General features: G+C 35.7%; 1 protein-coding gene across 1 annotated transcript; it reads right to left on the bottom strand.

Annotated features, from left to right (window-relative positions):
• Positions 1–1,605: 1,605 nt before the first annotated feature.
• On the bottom strand, positions 1,606–19,118 carry LOC117318789 (cell death abnormality protein 1-like). The gene is made up of 19 exons (XM_033873744.1): positions 19,025–19,118; positions 18,224–18,319; positions 17,009–17,104; positions 16,453–16,548; positions 15,516–15,611; positions 14,877–14,972; positions 12,231–12,326; positions 10,322–10,417; positions 9,781–9,876; positions 9,388–9,483; positions 9,132–9,227; positions 8,732–8,827; positions 7,727–7,822; positions 6,338–6,433; positions 6,009–6,110; positions 5,578–5,604; positions 5,305–5,398; positions 4,884–4,924; positions 1,606–1,822 (listed from the first exon to the last, which is right to left on the bottom strand). The coding sequence occupies exons 4-19, from the start codon at positions 16,484–16,486 to the stop codon at positions 1,737–1,739; spliced, it is 1,344 nt and encodes a 447-aa protein (XP_033729635.1). The 5' UTR covers positions 16,487–16,548; positions 17,009–17,104; positions 18,224–18,319; positions 19,025–19,118; the 3' UTR covers positions 1,606–1,736.
• Positions 19,119–19,138: the final 20 nt, after the last annotated feature.

Here is a 19,138-nt window from a genome sequence, read left to right on the forward strand (position 1 = left end):
TAGAACGTCAAAGACAGTAACGTAAAAGACATCAAAGTCTATAAAATGGATCGATTTCTTTCAAGTAGCTAAATATTGTTTTCGAATCCACGGAATTGAAAAGGGTTTTCATATCCGGGACTCGAAAGTATTTATCACGAATATGCTTGAAATCGGAACATTCAATTAAAAAATGCTGCACTGTGAATTGAACATCACATGCAAAACACACCGGTGGATCCTCTCGTTTCAAAAGGAACGAATGAGTAGGATATGTGTGCCCCGTACGGAGCCGAGGGAGGACTATTTCCTCTCTACGATTCTTCCGTTGCTGCCATTTACTCTGAATGGTAGAACTAATTACAGGTTTGAAATCTGTATATGGTATTTTAATATTTGTTTGTTGCAGATTTAGAGCAAGTTTTGCTTGGCGGTCAACAAGTTCGTTGCCTTTAATTCCGACATGGCTCGGAATCCAAAGTAATGTTATTTTGCATTTATTTTTTTAAGATACGAGATATTCGTAAAACAAGGTTTTGCATGAGTTTGTTCTTTGGATCTCGTGATTGTAAATTCTGAAGGACAGATAGAGAGTCGGAACAAATTATTGCCTTTCTGATGCGTTGTTCTTCGATATGGTCAAGGGCCAAATCGATGGCACATGCTTCCGCAGAGAAGATAGAGGCACCATCTGGTAAGCGGATTGAAGAGCAATGGTGATCGGAATAGCATGCTGCGGAGACCTTTACTCCATCTTTTGACCATCAGAGTAGATCTGAACATGATCAAAAAAATCTGCAATGCACTCCCGAAAAGAAGATTTGTGCTCTTCGGGTAATACACTCAACTTTGCCCTCTCAGGTAGAGTAAGGTTAATATCAGGTGTTTCGACAAGCAACGGTGGTACATCAGTTACGGTGTACTCGCCTATGTTGTCTAAACTGATGTTAAGTTCCTGAAGAAAGTTAGAAATTCTAATGCAAAATGTTGGTAACAGTTTTTGGATTTGATTAAATATGTTATGGTATTTCGGATTGACAACAAGGTCAAAAGCCGGATTTTTCGGGTTGGATTTCAATTAGGCGGCATATTGAAGAGAAAGTTTTTTCCTTCTGTCATTAAGGGATGGTTCATTTGCCTCAACATAAAGGCTCTGCACAGGTGTTGTTCGAAAAGCACCAATCGTGCCGATCCATAAACGATGGAGCCATAGTCGAGTTTTGATCAAATAGGTGCCCTATAAAGGCGCAGAAGCATTTCGCGGTCTGCACCCCAGTCAGTATGGGATAGTACTCGTAAAATGATCATTGCCTTTGAGCACTTATCTTTCAAGTATTTTATATGTGGAACAAAGGAGAGTTTCGAATCGAAAATTAGTCCGAGGAATTTAGTCTGCTCGACAACTGGAATTTTGATACCGTTTAATGTTAGATCTGGATCATTATGTGGTTTTCGTTTTTGCCAGAAGTGCATGCAGACAGTTTTTGATCTGGAAAAGTTAAAGCCGTTTTCATCCGCCCATGTTTGTAGTTTGCCTACACATTGTTGAAGTTGTCGTTCTATCGTGTGCATGTTCTCTCGACCTATAGCAGATCAAGAAGTCATCTCTCTCTCCCTCTGTCTCTCTGTCTGTCTGTCTCTCTGTCTGTCTGTCTCTCTGTCTGTCTGTCTCTCTCTTTCCTTCTCTCTCTCTCTCTCATTATTATTTTTCTCGATACAACATGAGGAATACGATGAGGTTGTCTTGCACATTACAATTAGGTCACCATCATTTCATAGACGTGGGGAGTTTCTTCAGGTTGGGGAGAAATAGACGTATACTCCGTCTCCGGCTCGGATTGTTCTACAAGGCAAACATAGACCAGACAATATACAAAATGTCCAAACGGCAATAAAGAAAGTGACACATATTAAACTTTTATCAGTTAAAATAAATAAAGAAGTATCAAGTTTACTAGGTATAAAACATTCAACAGTTATCTTTAGAATATTAACGAAAATGTCCAGCAGTAGTAGCAATATATCCTTAAGTATCGATAAATGTAAACATCTCATATAATTTTATTCAAGTACTAGAAATCCAGCGGACCCTGTGGTAAACCAATACTATAAACAGACATTTATTAATCAGATTCAGCCCAAATTCATCATGTGGCGTTTTCTTGCGGACCCCGGTAGGTTAATTAAACAAATTACCTGGTGATAAGTTATGCATCAAATGTGTTCATTTCACTGCCCTGTAGGTTGGGCGTAAGAATTGTACCTGCTGCCCAAATTGCATGATCGTAAGAGGCGACTAAATTTGGGATCTTATCTTTTCTCGTTTCTTAACAGCTTTCTTCCTAATTTCATCATTGACAATGCCTCACTTTTGGCCTTAAGATTAGTGTTCGCCCCTATGAGGAAGGATTTGGGTTCTGTCTCCTGGCCGGGACATACCAGAGTCTTTAAAAATGGTAGTTGCTACTCGTGCTTAACGCTCAGCATATTTGGAGTGGAACGACTGGTTCGCCCGCTGTCAGTATAATGTGACCGGATGGTGTGTCCTGCTGGGTGTCTTCGGCAGTATGCTTCAGTGAGATAGCACTATAAATCGACAAAAATTCCGGCCTATCACAAGGAGACTAAACACGAACATACCGCAGCCTCCCAAAACACACATACGCACCCACCACACGCATGCATGGGAGGTTTTCCTTAAATGACCTTAGCTGTTAATAGAACGTTAAACAAAACCAACCACACCAAACCAAACCATGTTTATTTCATGCTAGTAGTCTTCTACGGAAGTGGTTTTTGTATGGGGCAATTATTGGATGATGGGAACACATGGATAACAATTTTTTTTTTTTTTTTTTTTTTTTTTCGTAACGTCTAACGAATTAATGTAAGGATCAGTAGTTTGAAATGTTTTGCTTCTAGGTATTTTACGCGTATTTATTTCTTTTCCCAATTGCTATAAAATATCCCTATTATCGTAAATATTTATGAAGAATTTTAACGTGATGGTGTTCGTGAACACATTTTCGACAAGGAATGTTCACATGCGTTTGGCATATTGTGGTGTGGAGACGCGACTGGAAGGAATCCAATTATCTGTAAGTAATACATAATCGCTTTAACAGTTTTCTCATGTTACTTGTTTCATAATACATCTAATCTAAGCGGAAACATTAACATCAAACAGCTTTGGATACGAATACCGAAAATTTGCAACCAACGGCATTTGTCTTTTTGTTCCTATCTATGTGTACATGAACATGTATTCTTTAATCCAACTGCACGTGTTGTCCCTGTAGCATAATCGTAAGGTTATTATTCCTAATATCTCCAAAGACACCGCCTTACGTTTGGCATTTATTACAGCGTTTGCCCAAATGCAGGAATGCTTTAGGTTCTTTTTTTTCCGGCCGAGGTTGAAATTGAGATCAAAGTACACGTGTCCATTTAGCATGCATGCGTTACATTTAGATGTTTTGCAAGTGCTGCAGATTTGAGAGTATACGAGGGATGTTCCAAAAATAATGTCACTTGCATCGGTGCTCATATAGCGGAAGTGCTTTTGTTCTTTTTAATTTGCTCTGGCCTTCAAAATACTCTCCGCCAGCCAGAACACACCTTTTTAGCCGGTCAATCCATTTTTGGAAACATTTTTCATACTCTTCAATGGGTACACCCATCAGGCACTGATAAACAGCAGATCCAAGGGCATTTCTCGAATTGTATCTCCTTCCAGATAAATGATATTTAAGTTTTGGAAAGAGAAAATAGTCGCAGGGGGCCAAGTCTGGCGAATACGGAGGGTGCGGAAGGACGGTAACCTTCTCTGACTCCAAAAAGTCAGTCACAATACGTGCCTTGTGAGCGGGTGCATTATCATGCAAAAGTCGGACATACTTAAGTCCTGTTTTGGGGCGGCGACTTTTGTAGTAGTTCTTCAACTTTCTCAGAACAACGTTTTTATAGAACTTGCCTGTGACCGTTCTGCCTTTTGGCACCGGGATTTGAATAGCTGGACCCTTATTAGTGAAAAAAATAGCATACAAAACCTTCTTTACTGTTCGTATTCGTTTGGCAATACTTGGGCGTCTGGCATTTTTAGTGGCCCATATTCGGTTGGCAACCTTCCGCTTTGGTTCAAAAGAATACACCCAGGTCTCATCACCAGTGACTATATTATCAAAAGCCTTTTTACTATATTTTGGGTACATTTTGAGAAGTTTTTTTGCCATTGTTACACGCGTCTTCTTTTGCTCATCCGTTAACAAATGGGGTATCCATCTTGCATTTATCTTTCTAACTTTTAGGTGTTTCTTCAAAATTGAATGAACTCTTGCTAACGACAAGTTTGTCATTCGAGCCAATTGTCTTACGGTGAATCGAGCATCAGTTTTGAGGATATTTTGGATTTTTTCTATGTTACCTTTGGTCGTAGTTGTTGCAGGATGACCTGGGTGAGCAGCATCTTTCAGTTGCTGCTGCCCAGCACTAAATTTACCTACCCACCTACAAACAGTCCTGTGAGACATTTGGCCCTCCCCATAAATGTCACACACTTCGCGGTGAATATCTACAGCCTTTATGCCGAGTAATGACCTATCTTTTATATAGGCCCTAATTTCAAGAACATTTTCAGCTCGTTTTCCTGTCATTTTGTGTCTAGTCTAACGAATAGGCTATGAAACGATGTACACTGTACCGAGGCCAGTGAACGTGTGGACGAGATATTTACCTGTGTCACGAGCCAGTGATCACTCAATCGACACGAGGTAGTTTTGTGCATAAATTGCACGATTTCCGCGAAATAAAGCACAGATGACATTATTTATGGAACACCCCTCGTACTTTCCAAGTTGATGTTTTTTGTTCAATGTTTCTGTTCATTTAAAACAAAACGTTCTTACCTGTACTCTTATCAGACGAGTTCATTCTGTTTAGTCTTTTTCTGTAAAGAGAAATGGCTACTATATTTCGAAGTATTATTGTCCCATGGGCATCTTGAGCCATTTGAGGCAGTTTGAAGTTCTTCCTAAGGGGCTAACAATGCGCTCTATTTAAGTGTTACTAAAATTATGCATTTTCTTTATTTCCATACTTACATAGTTTTGAAAAAGATGAACACAATATATTTTAATCGATATTTATTAATTGTATAGTCATTAAACTACGGTGCTAGAAAAGACGGAATGCAGCTTACAGAATATCAAAAGTATCTGATTATTGAAAATATATATTGATATGACAGGAAACGTTTATATTCGATATACTTACTATAGTCCATACAATGAAATTGTTTTATGCGGTTAACTGAACTAAGATATTCACCGAAGAAAGAAATTCATTATAACTGCAGCGGTCAGTGCAGCAAAAAGCAATCCACAAACAGCAACAACAGCGATTATGGTCGAGTTAGAATCGGCTGAAATGCAATAAAACTCTTAAGAGGTAATCACGTAAATACTGGCATCAGTATACAGTATTTAAAGATGCAGTTTGCTACATTGTCAAATTAATCATATAAGGTGCAACTTTGCTGTGTTACCATTGATGATTACCGTCTTTTTCTACTCAGTAACCACATGACGCGAGGATTTTTACCTGAGGACTGCTCTGTGTTAGGTGAATCTGGAAAACACAAATTAATTAATTGATAAATTAAGTGGTGTAAAAGAAGGATTATCTTTGAATATTAGAATTTGTCATTTCAGTTCCTTCCTCGAAACATATCCTAACTGACAAAGAAAAAAAGGCAACATTTGGAAACTAGTCGTAAAGATCAGACGTCGTTAAAAAACACATTCTATCTTTTCAAAAATAGAAGAAAACATATATAGATTTGAAATCAAAACCTTCCAATTATTACTTTTTATAATTGTCTGCAATGTTCTGTCACTGACGTACTTAATGACTATGCCAAAGCAGTTCAGATCAATCATCTATGTATCTTCTTTTGTCACGTGGAAATCCTTATCCGACTTTTATAATTTTTCACTAAAAAACAAACGATAGACGTCTACATATATACCTACCAGTGGCTAGACAATGTCCATCGTCCTTACTACAGATGTTGTCCGTACATGTGTCCGGGCAATCAGCCCCACACACCACTCCGTACTTTCCAGGATAGCAATCTATACAGAAAAATAGCATAACTGCTTAATCCTCCAAAACATCTAATTTTGTCACTTTTACAGTAGTACAGTAACAGATATGCTAGAATTTAGGAAGAGAGAAACTTATTTTACTTGGATAATCTGTACACGTATGCATTTATGGTATAAGATGAAATGTTGTTGTTGATTTAATTATTCTAAAATTACATAATGCGATTACTTGAAATAAGTCCGTACCACTTTACCTAAGCACTGGCGGGTTTGTTGATTACACACGAAGTCTTTACAGGTCACTGGACAAGTCAAGGAACATGTTACACCATAACTTCCAGCAATACATCCTACAAACAATGCAATGTTATGGTAAATGCTTATTTAGACAACCTTTTTTTATTCGATAGGAGTTCGAGGTAATACTATTCTTTAACCCGTGTTGCATTAAAAAAAGGAACAAACTCCTGGAAAGAGGGGCCAGGCTATCGGCAAATTGTTTAATTAATTCCGAAAGGGACTGATACCTTCACATATTTAATGTAATGCTATAAAATTATATGATTTCGTCGATACTACAAACATTAAAATGGTTTATCCCCCGGTTAAATATGTCAAACATATCGATTATGCCCTCCAAAGTTGTCAAATAATCCACCAGAAAATCCCTCATTAAGACCATCAAAGCCATTGCCATCAGGGGAAATTCCCATAAACTCCATCCCTAGTATTTAGCACTATGCAAACATCTTTTCAGTATGGATTATTCTGAATTATTATTAATGAAGGACTTTCAACTACCTCTAATATAAAGCTCTGAAACGCCAAAAGTGAAGGAATGCTATTGGAGACACAAGGAAGAGGATATTTGTTTTATAATGGAATGAAAATACATAATCCCAAATAACGTTGTCTCTTAAACGTATGTATTGGGGGCGGCAGAAACTCATTCGTACGCCCAATCTAATTAAAATAAAGACAAAAATAATTCCACTACATTACATGAGCATATAAAGATATTGCATAAGGCGTCACGTCAGGATGACCTTTGTAATAATGGATTTTCAAGTCGAATTGACAATTTTTTTTCAATACCATTAACTCACCCATTCGTAACATTATGCATATGAAGCTAGCAATTTCTGTACAGCATGTATATTATATGTTTCGTTCGACGATATGACTTAGAAGATGTTGACTGAAAATGCAAGCCATGCACTCTAGTCTTGCTATTTCGGACATACGAAATTCGCTTCTAAAATTCTGTAAGTGTTATGTGATTGGTTAATCCAAAGGGTCATCCTGACGTGACGTTATGCGATGTCGTAAGATATTCATATAACGTAGTGATAATGACAATCTAGATTTGTATTAGATTATCGTACGCCCTACCTGCAGAAGCAGCTTAATTAGTATCGTGCAAAATTCAAACAAGCGCTTTGATATTCAAGTTCATAAAAATAAGGATATATTGTTGATCAACCATGATATTAACCGCAAACTATGTTAATAACCGTCATTAATCTACATCTAATATTTACCATTCCAGTTTAAATAGGAAGATCCTCACTTACATTACATCATTTAGCCATAGTCGTTCGATTGGTTTTCGGTATATGATTTATAGTAAGCAGTAAACTCGCCTTTACAATGTCCTGTGTCCCGTTCACACATCAAGTCCTTACAATTTACAGGGCAGTTCTGATCACAGTTAATACCGAACCTTCCTGCAGCGCATTCTGAAAATATATTGAGTCTCCATAACTAATGCTTTTTTACTCGTTGTCGTTTTATAGTCTTTAACATTTAAAGGGGCACCATCTCATATATCGTGATTACTTTAATAGAATGACAAAGAAAATAAGTATGGCTTTAAAACAAATGCAACTTTTATGTGGTTAATTTTTTTTATCTGCATTGGAATTGTCAGGGAAATAATGACTTTGGTGTGGGAATTTTTTTTATTAAGATACATAAATAAATTTGCTATTACTATCATGCTGTCCATGCATTTTATCAAATGCTGCTGGTGATAAGAGCTTTATCATCTTCATAAATAAACGATTTCGGGAATCAGAGGGTATATATACAACAACAAAAACAAACACACGTAACAGTACATTTAAATCGCCATATACGGATATGAGTTGTCTGAATTTTATAACGCAGACACGAAACAATTACAAAAGATACACATTTAAACATTCCGATAATCAACTTTGTGTTGATGACATAAATTTAGCGTTAGAAGTGGTCCAAACTATTATAACAATAACATTAAAGTTTCATTTAAGACCATATCATTAATTGAATAATTTTCCAATTTCTCTGAAATTGATAGTGGTTTCTTAAGACTTACTCATTTTCTCAACACATTAATTTGAAAACTCTTCAATGGTCATGATAACGTATGGCAAACAATGATACACTGTTAATGCATACAAGGTTTGCATATGTATCACCGTATTCAAAATACAATGCTATGATATATATAGTATAGCAAATTAGAAGCTTTTGTTGAACACTGAAATGGCAGAATAAAGCTGCATTTTGATTGAGAAACCATTAAAGCTCTAAGCGTCATCTTCGTTTCGTTCGGCACTTTTTATATTTGAAGGTAAAAAAGAAATTTAGACTTTGTTGCTCACCGTAACAGTTTCCATTGGCTTTCTCACAGAGACTTTCCAGACATTTTGTAGAACAATCCTGATCACATCTAACGCCATACTTCTGAGGAACGCAATCTTAAAAAAAGAAAATATATTTCATCATATTTATTTAGTTATAGGCTAGCAGTTCATTGATATTAGTTATAGTCGAATGTTTATTGACTATGTAGTTAACATGTTTCCTGATGGAAAAGCATATATCATTTATTCAATACATATACATTTATTTTGATGTCGTTAAGAGCACAATGTAAATTAATACAACAACAGTCAACATATATAACAAACATGTTTATTGCATTTATTGATTAGCAATATTTCAGAATCCTTCGAGAAATTTCATAGCTTATACAATAATATTGTGTGTATTGTTATTCACCTATACAGTTCCCTGAGTCCCTTCTACACAACATCTCATTACAATTTCTAGGACAGTTCCGATCACATGCATTACTGTACTTTCCAGTTACGCATTCTGAAAGCATAATAATGTATAATTGATAATCAATTGATTTTATAACATGTTATTCTTCTATATAAAACCTTACATCATGTCCTGATGCCTCAGCAATATCATTCAGCCATAGACGTTAGATTGTATTGGTGCATACTATCTATATCAAACAGTAACTCACCTGTACAGGATCCGCTGTCCCGTTCACACAGCATATCTTCACAATTTCCTGAACAGCTCTGATCACAGTTAAAACCGTGCTTTCCAGGAATACAGTCTGTAAAATATGTCTCTCCATAGAAAATGATACGTTAACTGATTTTTGTGTTTTATCGTCAGTTAAATGTCAGTATTATAATCTTATTTACCCTCTCGGTTAAATATGACGACAAATAAGGTTCACAGCCGCAAAATTGGTCCTTTTAATGCATGCAAGTCTCTGACTACCCAATATTGTACATAAACAGACAATTTTTGTTTAATTACCTTTGCTGTGATGACTGCAAAAACTGCATGGGTTTCATTGTGTTTATATACGCATTTTTCTTATTTAAGATATAGAATTGCTGCTCACCATAACAGTTCCCATTGTCTTTCTCACACAGACTATCCAGGCAATTTGTTGAACAATTACGTTCACATTTAATGCCGTACTTCTGAGTAACACATTCTAAAAAGACAATTAAAGAAAATAATTATTGATGTATTGCATTTAATCAAGAACTACCTTGTCGATGTATTTTGATAAGAATTTGATGTTCACCCACTGTCTTTATAAGAACAATAAGTGATGTTTTTGATGGCACAAACGTTCAAATATCATTTATTGGTAGGAGATATAACATAATGCTTAATTGATCATTAATTCATCATTATGAGTTATAACACGCAATTCCTTAAATATCTGATAAAAAGCAATCGATACCATGACAAAACATGCCACGATGCCAGCCATGCACTGTACCAACGGCCGTCAATGACTTATGTTCTATATCCTTTTTATGCTAGTTTACTTCGCGAAATCTTCCGCCGATCTTATACATCAAACATATCATTCAGCCATAGCCGTTAAATGTTGTTGGCGTATAATATATATCAAACAGTAACTAACTCACCTTTACAGGATCCTGTGTCCCGTTCACACAGCATGTCCCTGCAATTTCCTGAACAGTTCTGATCACAGTTAGTACCGTGCTTTCCCGGAATACAGTCTGTAATATATGTTAATGATATGTTATAATATATATTCTGTGAATTGTTATGGTCATCCATAAATGATACTTTCACTCATGATACCGTTTTGTCGTCATCCTTAATTGCCCTAATTCGTTTAATTCCACAACAAATAATGTTTTCAATCACCGACAATAATCTGAATAAAATTCCAATCCGGATACAAGAAAATATTGTGTTTATGTATAAATGATTCGGATACCAGATAATGAATCGTTACAGCTAAAACATGAGTATGTCAAATGTATATGTATCTTACGAATAAATGAAGATATCTTTCAAAGTTATATTTTTCAACGCGTATACTGAGATAGGGAAAAAGGCTAAATTTCGGCGGATCTTTATACGGGACTCAAAACGTCCAAGGTGGAATCATCATCAAACCTTGAACTGATTTGTTTTAATATGTTTAAACAATAACAAGAGGCCCAGGGGCCTTAACGGTCATCTGACTCTAAATTAAAGACCCTTACACTATTGTAGTATGTATTCTCTGTAGCAGGTTTAGTGGCACTGTTGGCCATGGTGGCCATCTTGGATTACAGACTGACCCAATAAATAACAACACTTGGCCAGAATCATCGCAGGATCATTTCCAACAAGTAAGAGCTGAATCCCACTGGTGGAATTTGAGAAGAAGTTTGAAATAGGTATTGTTCAGGAAAAACCTTGATTGCGCAATCGTGTTAAAAAATTGCCACCGTTACTGCCATGTCAAAGATTTTACGAAGCCGAAAAATAACAACACTTTGTGGTCTCTTTCCTTTACATCCTCACCAATTTCCATCTCAATAGCATCAGTGGAACTGGACAAGAAGTTTAAAATGTGTTTTTCAAGATGGCTGCCATCTTGGATTTCTGATTGACCCGATGAATAACAACACCTGGTCAGGATCATCTCGGAATCATCAGTAAGAACTGAATCCCACTGGTGAAATTTGAAAAGTTTGAAATAGCTGTTGTTCAGAAGAACCATGATTTCGCAATCATGGTACAAAATGGCTGCCATGTCAAAGTTTTTATGAAGCCGAAAAATAACAACACTTTATTGGCTCTCCTTCCTTAACCTCCTCAACAATTTCAAGCTCAATCGCACCGGTGGAACTGGAGAAGTTTAAAATGTGTTTTTCAAGATGGTTGCCATGGCGGCCATCTTGGATTTCTGACCGACCTGAAAAATAGCAACACTTCCTCAGGACCATACCAGGATCATTTCAGGTAAGTTTTAAATCAATCTCACCAGTGGAACTTGAGAAGAAATTTCAAATGTGTTTTCAAAATGACGGCCATGGCGGCCATCGTGGATTTCAGACTGACCCGAAAAATAACAACACATGGTCAGGACCATCCAAGCATAATTTCAGGCAAGTTTCAGCTCAATCCCACTGGTGGAATTTGAGACGAAGTTTGAAATGTGAAAAGTTTAGGCACGGCGGACTGCGGACGGCGCACGACGACGGACTAAACATGATAACTATAGGTAATCCTGACCCTTCGGGTCGGATGACCTAAACACAATAGATCTATTATAAAGATGTCAAAAGAGTTGAAATCTATTGAACACAGGAAAAAGTACAAGAAAGAGAAAAGAATTAGAAAAATTCGTATTTTTCAACTCTTATGTTAAATTATCGGAAATAAATCAAATAATAGTCATAATACGAATTCCAACCCATGCTATTGATCTAGCAAGAATAACGGTTATAATCGTGAATTAACAGGTAACATTATATATTTTTTTTAATATTATCAAATTAATACATTTAAGAATGTGTTTGAAAGCTTACTCACCATAACAGTTCCCATTGACTTTCTCACAAAGTCGGTCCAGGCAATTTGTCGAACACTCCTGTTCGCATCTAATTCCGTACTGACCAGGAACACAATCTGGAAAGTTTATAATATAACATTCATTTACTTCTGCAAGCGTTTGCTTTCTTACTATCGATATTATCTTGTATATAGAAATTAAAATTGTCAATTGAATTTATTCTTATTCTATTAAACTAATATTATAAATGACATCAACTTCTATTAGGGAACAACCAATCAATTGAAAAAATAGAATTTTGAAACAGCCCCTGTGTATAGAAAGTTGAGTCAAGGATAAAATGTCTGGCAGCCACTGATTGGCCAGTATGTTAAGAAGCGAGAAAATAGATATGTAGCCTGATAGGTAACTATCAATAAGAAATGTTGATATAAATTTCGTAGGTCCGATTCATTTTCCCCCAAAAGTTCAGGTAATAACAATTAACAGGTAAACATTTAAGATTTTTGAGAATTTTACTGCGAAATTCACCCATTTTCAAAATGGCTATCCTGGAATTTGAGCTGAAGGACCCAACTTTTTTTTTGCTCAGGTGTTATATCAGACCCTTAAGTTTTGTTATAAATCATAATTGTCATATTGAATTCAAGAATTTAAATGAAATACTCCAAAACGTTAACACTAAAGTCAATGGGAAAACAATTGGTTAGTTGGTCCCTATAGCGATCTACCGCATATGACATTTTGTGCCATCCAGCGTCCCTGGAAACCAGATGATGGCACCGACTAGCATATTTTCGGATGGGATTCTCATCTTGGAGACATTGTAGCAGAATTTATAGAGGAATTTTGGTTCAGAGGGGATTGATAATGAAAATATGACCCATGTAGAGTTACAAGGAGGACCATAGACCAGGGAAGATACGGTCATACATTTTGTATTTCAATGGTAGCGGTATATAGCATGACTCGGGGTCCGGTGGTATGTCTGGTTGTACTGCTGGCACTACCCCGGTTCATTGTATGGGTGTGTGTCTGGTTGTTCTGTTGTCACTACCTCGATTCGATATTCGGTGATGTATTTGGTTGTTCTGTTGTCACTACACCAGTTCAGTGTTTGGTGATATATCTGGTTGTTTTGTTGTCACTAGCCCGGTTCCATATCCTGTATTTGTGTTTCGACTCTTATCTAAATAATGGCTCTAATCTTGATTTTTTTCTCGTCCGGCCTTTTTTTCCTTGATTGTTTTTACAAAAAGTCCAGAAATTAGTGGAGGAGATAACATTGAGTTATCTCCCCCTGATCTTTATTCTATATCTTATTTGTTTATATTTCTGAGTAGCACGATATCTTTACTCGGCTATTAACCAAAAGCCATCACTTTAAATTCAAAGCTTATCAAGATAATAAAATTAACATTTCAAAGTTAATTCAATTTTAATGTCGTTTTCTCTGAAGAATTTCATCTCCGGTACAATATAAAAATTAACCTCCCAGCCTAAGACTTGCAGTCAGGCAATGCATATTATGATAGCATATCAAATCGTTCTATCCTGTTCCAGAAAAGTTATATTTTAAAAATGTGAAAGATGCTAAAGGGAACAACCAATGAATTGAAAAAATAGATTTTTGAAACAGCCCCTGTGTATAGAAAGATTGATTTTCCCCAAAAAAATTCAGGTAATAACAATTAACAGGTAACCATTAAGATTTTCGAGAATTTTTACTGCGAAATACACCTATTTTCAAAATGGCTGCACTGGATGAAATTTGAGCTGAAGGACCAAACCTTTTTTCGATTAGGTGTTATATCAGGCCCTAAACTTTTGTTATAATCCATAATTTTCATATTCAATTTAAGAATTTGAATAAAATACTCCACAACGTTAACACTAAAGTCTATGGGAAAACAATTGGTTGGTCCCTATTAACGACTCTTGTAGCTTCGGGCCATAATTATGTTTTCTCTATACGAGGGCTCGTGTTCTGGTAAAGGAAAATGAAAATAAAAAATATTTCAGAACTGATTTTCATATGATGCAGAACTTTTCAAATTGAGCCTGAGGGAGATAGAAAGTAAATCAAGACCTATAATAAGGACAGATATTTCTATTAAATAATCACCAAACAACACCACTGTAAATATGGGGAAATCAGGAAAAAATTTAAAATATCACTACATTGCATTGTATCTCCCTGTGTCCTGCCACATAAACAAGCATGGAAATGGTGTTGAAACAAACTTATATCACTACAAAACATAATGCATTATGAACCGACATTTAAATTGTGTCTGCAACAGCTACGGTAGAAAACCTTTTATTCAACAGTCGTGGAATTTAAGGATATACTACATTCGTGTATGGGCTGAGTGAAACTCAAATATTTCGGATAGGGAAACATCTTTTTTTTCCAAACCATTTCTCTGCATTACATGATACATATATTAAACTCTATGTCCAGCTTATTATAACAACAGTGCATGTTTTGTTGCATTGAGATAGGATTTTTGACAGGAAATATGGAGTTTTAGATAGTTTTGGACACAATTATTTAGGATAATTTTACAAAACAATCTACAAATAACCATGTCATCACATAGTTTATTATTAGAAAATATAAAACCACTCTTTATATAATGACATATTAGCTAGATATAACTCACCAATACAGTTTCCCGTGGACTTTTCACACAACATATCCTTACAATTTGCAGGACAGTTCTGATCACATGCGTTTCCGTACTTTCCAGGAATGCAGTCTGAAATCATAGGAACCGTCCCAAAGTGATGATTAGTTTAACGGATATTATTTACTGTGGGGTAAATGGATTAACACAGCACAACTTGAAAGCATATTAATGACAAAGTATTTAAAATAAATGGTGAGAATCACTGCGCCCCTTATTGCATTGGCCCCTAGATTATTGACACAGTAGCTAGAATAAGTGGATATAGTCACTGCTTCACCTGTTGACAACCGAATTACTGACAAAGATAGTAAGATATACCTCACCAATACAGTTTCCCGTGGACTTTCCACACAACATATCCTTACAATTTGCAGGACAGTTCTGATCGCATGTGTTTCCATACTTTCCAGAAATGCAGGCTGAAATTAAAGGAACCCTTCCAAAATGACGATTAGTTTAACGGATATTATTTATCACGGGGTCAGAGGAGAAACAGAGTACCAATTGACACGCACATTGCTGACGCAGAAGTTGGAATAAGTGGAGAGAATCGTGCGCCTCGTAATGTATTGATTATTAAATTAATGACACAGGTAATAAGATATAACTCACCAATACAGTTTCCCGTGGACTTTTCACACAAAATATCCTTACAATTTGCAGGACAGTCCTGATCACATGTGATCCCGTACTTTCCGGGAATGCAGCCTGAAATCATAACAATCCTTGCAAAATGATGATTATTTTTACGGATATTATATATCACTTAAATGTTGACATCACTTTCACAATAGTACCGCATTGAATTATTATCTCCCTTATCTGTCTTGCCTGGTTGTTTAGATACTAATATAACAAACAACCAATTAGTATATTTTAAAGTATTGAAGGAAGTATTTTGTGTTTGTGGAAGTAAATTCCCTATAAATCTGAAGCCGCCGAAAACAGTGTCCTTGTTAAAGGCTCACAATACAGATCCATGGATCCTCTTCCAGTGTTTACTATCACAATGAGCTTAATAATTTAAACATAAATATAATTAAACATCTGAAGTACATTTTATTTTTTTTTTCAGTGATAGAAAATGACTTTTATGTAAAACTATATTTTAAAAAGTTAATTCAAAATAGTTGGACAATCTAATTAAAACTGAGATGGTCATTCCCACTACGGTGAGAATGACCATCTAAATTTTAATGAGAATGACACTGAGAAGATACGACAATATTTTAGTTGGGGAACAAAACCAAATTTCTTTGATCCGGTTATATGATGGCAATTAATGACGCTGGTTATAAACTGAGACTCGTCTATATGTGCCCTGTGTATTTTCTAGACCCAATGCCTCCTATAACAAATGATTAATTAAATGGCCTTTCATAAATTTACTCATTGGTATGAATTTAACACATATTGATTGTTATAATCTAGCAGTTATTGGAAATAACTGTCCTTTACGCATGGCACGTTTAACCAATCAAAACGAAAGAATCACTGCGCTTCTTGGTGACCACCAAATCAATGATACATGTAGTAGGATATAACTCACCAATACAGTTTCCCGTGGACTTTTCACATATCATATCCCTACAATTTGCAGGACAGTTTTGATCACATGTGATTCCGTACTTTCCAGATATGCACTCTAAGAACATAAGAACACTGCATAAAGATTATTATTTTAACGGATATTACTGCACTGTTTACTAGCACAGCAAATTAAATTATTCAAATAAAAATATGAGGAAATGTCAATTCAGAACGAAGATTATAAATTGTGTCTTATCTATACGTGCTGTGTATTTTCTGCCAATGTCCACCATAACTAATGGTTATTTAAACGGCTCTTGAGTTTCCTCATTAGTGTGAGTTAAACACCTGCTGATTGTTATAACGTTACTACTAGTGTTAGTTTGAGGATAAAGACATTGCATGTGTTTTCGTGTTATTTAGGTTTTTCATTAGTATTACCATGGAAGTATTATTTTTATTAAAATTGAATATATGAGATATACAAAACATTAACGTTGATGGAATTCCTAACCTATGAAATACTCTCTTAATTTCAGAGAGAAATATTATATATTAAAATAGCTGTTGCTGACCGTAACAGTAACCGTTGACTTTCTCACATAGACTATTCAGGCAATTTGCAGAACAAGCATGCTCACATCGAACGCCGTACGTCTGAGGAACGCAATCTGAAAACAAAAGGTATTAATGATTAGTAATATATAGTATATTTTATCGGCTAAGGAGTGGGCGTAATCTTACCCAATTAGTAATGGCGAGTTGATTGGATGCCTTTGGATTTCAGGACGTAACGCTTTGAACACGATTATATCTGCCAAGGGGATCATGGAGTGTAATGCAGCTAGCGAGAATGATAATGAATTGATCTTGTACTAATTAGTGTTCCCAGCAGCGACTTGTCACGTTATTAATGAAAATCTTCCCCACCGTCTGTTGTTTTTTCGTTGTTGTTGTAATTTCTCATGATGCCAAAACGCGCTTTCAATCGTTGTATGGAATCACAATGTAGATATATTCCTACACAAGGGCGCCAATTTTCAAACACGCATCTACAACGATTACTTTCGTTCTCTTTCATCAGAACATGTACTTTGTTTCCTAATATTCTGAATTTTTAAATTTCCATAGAAGTCAAATGTTCTTTCTATCATATAATCCCACTATTACTGTAAATGTGTCGAGTGATGACATTACCGAAGTCTAACCGATTTCTTTGGCCTGGAATTAACCCAAGTATAAGATTGCTTTCCTATCCAAATAATAATCCTCTTTAGGCCCATTCACAAATATAAAATAAGCTTAATGTCAATAATGTATAAGATTTTTATCAACGTATTGCGCCTAAAATATTTATTGCAGAACTTCAGTCGTTCCGAATGCATCGATAATTACCTACTTTTACCTGGTATTATCAAGAATCTTCCTTGAGATACTACGCAGCATTCGGGCTTATGGAAGTCGGTTGTTTGAAAATTGGCGCCCCGGGTAACCTTCATCTATTGTAAATGTATATGTATATATGAACGCATTTCTTATTTTTCATATCATTTATAATGAACCCCTGTGCATAATCGGAAACCTTCAAGATCGTACCGTTATATATTCCTAACCTGCTGCGTTGTGCATTGTTGACTGATCGACAATCACCGGGTTCATGAAAAATATTTGCATGGTACCTTTTTTGGTGATGATACGAGTTAAATGCTTGTGCATAGACATGGTGGTATTTTCTCATGTTAATTCTAAAAAGTATAACATAACACGCATGCGTAATGGCTGACTCATACCTAAGCAGGCACCAGCGTCCTTCGTGCAAAGACTGTTTTTACAATTCGAGGGACAATCCGAGTTACAGTAGATGGCATATTTCCCTGGGGGGCAATCTGAAAGGTATGAATGTGTTTAAAATACATTTCAACATTGTGAGATGTTCTTTCATGTGATAGACGTTGCTGCACAAAGAATGATTTTAACAGGAATTGAAGAATGCGATTAATTCGTTGCCTCTGTATATGTAACTACACGATAATTGTTCATATTTGGTCATGCATTAAATGTAAATGCAACAATTGGCTATTTATTATTCATTAAATGACAACACCAATGCCACGTTTATCACATAACCAGATCACATTTCTTTATAGGACATTAAGTGAGACGTGTTCTAAGATCGTTGATATACTTGATGGTAACAAACTAATACGATAACTCTAATAAGAAAACACAGTAATACGATGAACCGTATTTCCTGTGTATTACATTAATATTGTAAAACATTAAAAATGTCTTCTGAGGGATATCTGTTGGAACAGAAATTCTGTATACTCCGCGGTGCTAATTTTGTTTTCAAGTGCGTAATATAAATGGTGCATTATTCTACGCATGACCACACCAAGTTAAATAACTCAAAGGTAAATACATAACTATGTATCTACTTATTTTAAATGCCTTCGATAAATTGAGTTTTCTACTAAACCGTCTTGTCAGCTTGTTTAAATTGGTTCACCAGTTATCTTATTATGTTACCGGTACATCAATATTATCTTTTTTTTTTACATTTTTTATTAGTATATATAATGGTAACTTACAGAAACAGGCACCTGTTGTGGATTTACAGTTACCACCATAACACTGTGGTGGACAAGGACTGTTACAGTTTCCGTCACCGTATTTCCCTACTTGACATCCTGTTGGAAAGACAA

Source organism: Pecten maximus, unplaced genomic scaffold (genome assembly GCF_902652985.1).
Source record: "Pecten maximus unplaced genomic scaffold, xPecMax1.1, whole genome shotgun sequence".
In the NCBI taxonomy this organism is placed as follows: Eukaryota; Metazoa; Mollusca; class Bivalvia; order Pectinida; family Pectinidae; genus Pecten; species Pecten maximus.

What these genes read in the sequence shown, in the direction of transcription:
- LOC117318789 (XM_033873744.1), bottom strand. Translation starts at nt 16,486, where the DNA reads ATGATATGTGAAAAGTCCACGGGAAACTGTATTG. An exon ending in GTCCACGGGAAACTGTATTG is followed by an intron (nt 15,612 to 16,452) that starts GTGAGTTATATC and finishes TTATGATTTCAG; the next exon opens with GCTGCATTCCCGGAAAGTAC. An exon ending in AGTCAATGGGAACTGTTATG is followed by an intron (nt 10,418 to 12,230) that starts GTGAGTAAGCTT and finishes CATATATTACAG; the next exon opens with ACTGTATTCCGGGAAAGCAC.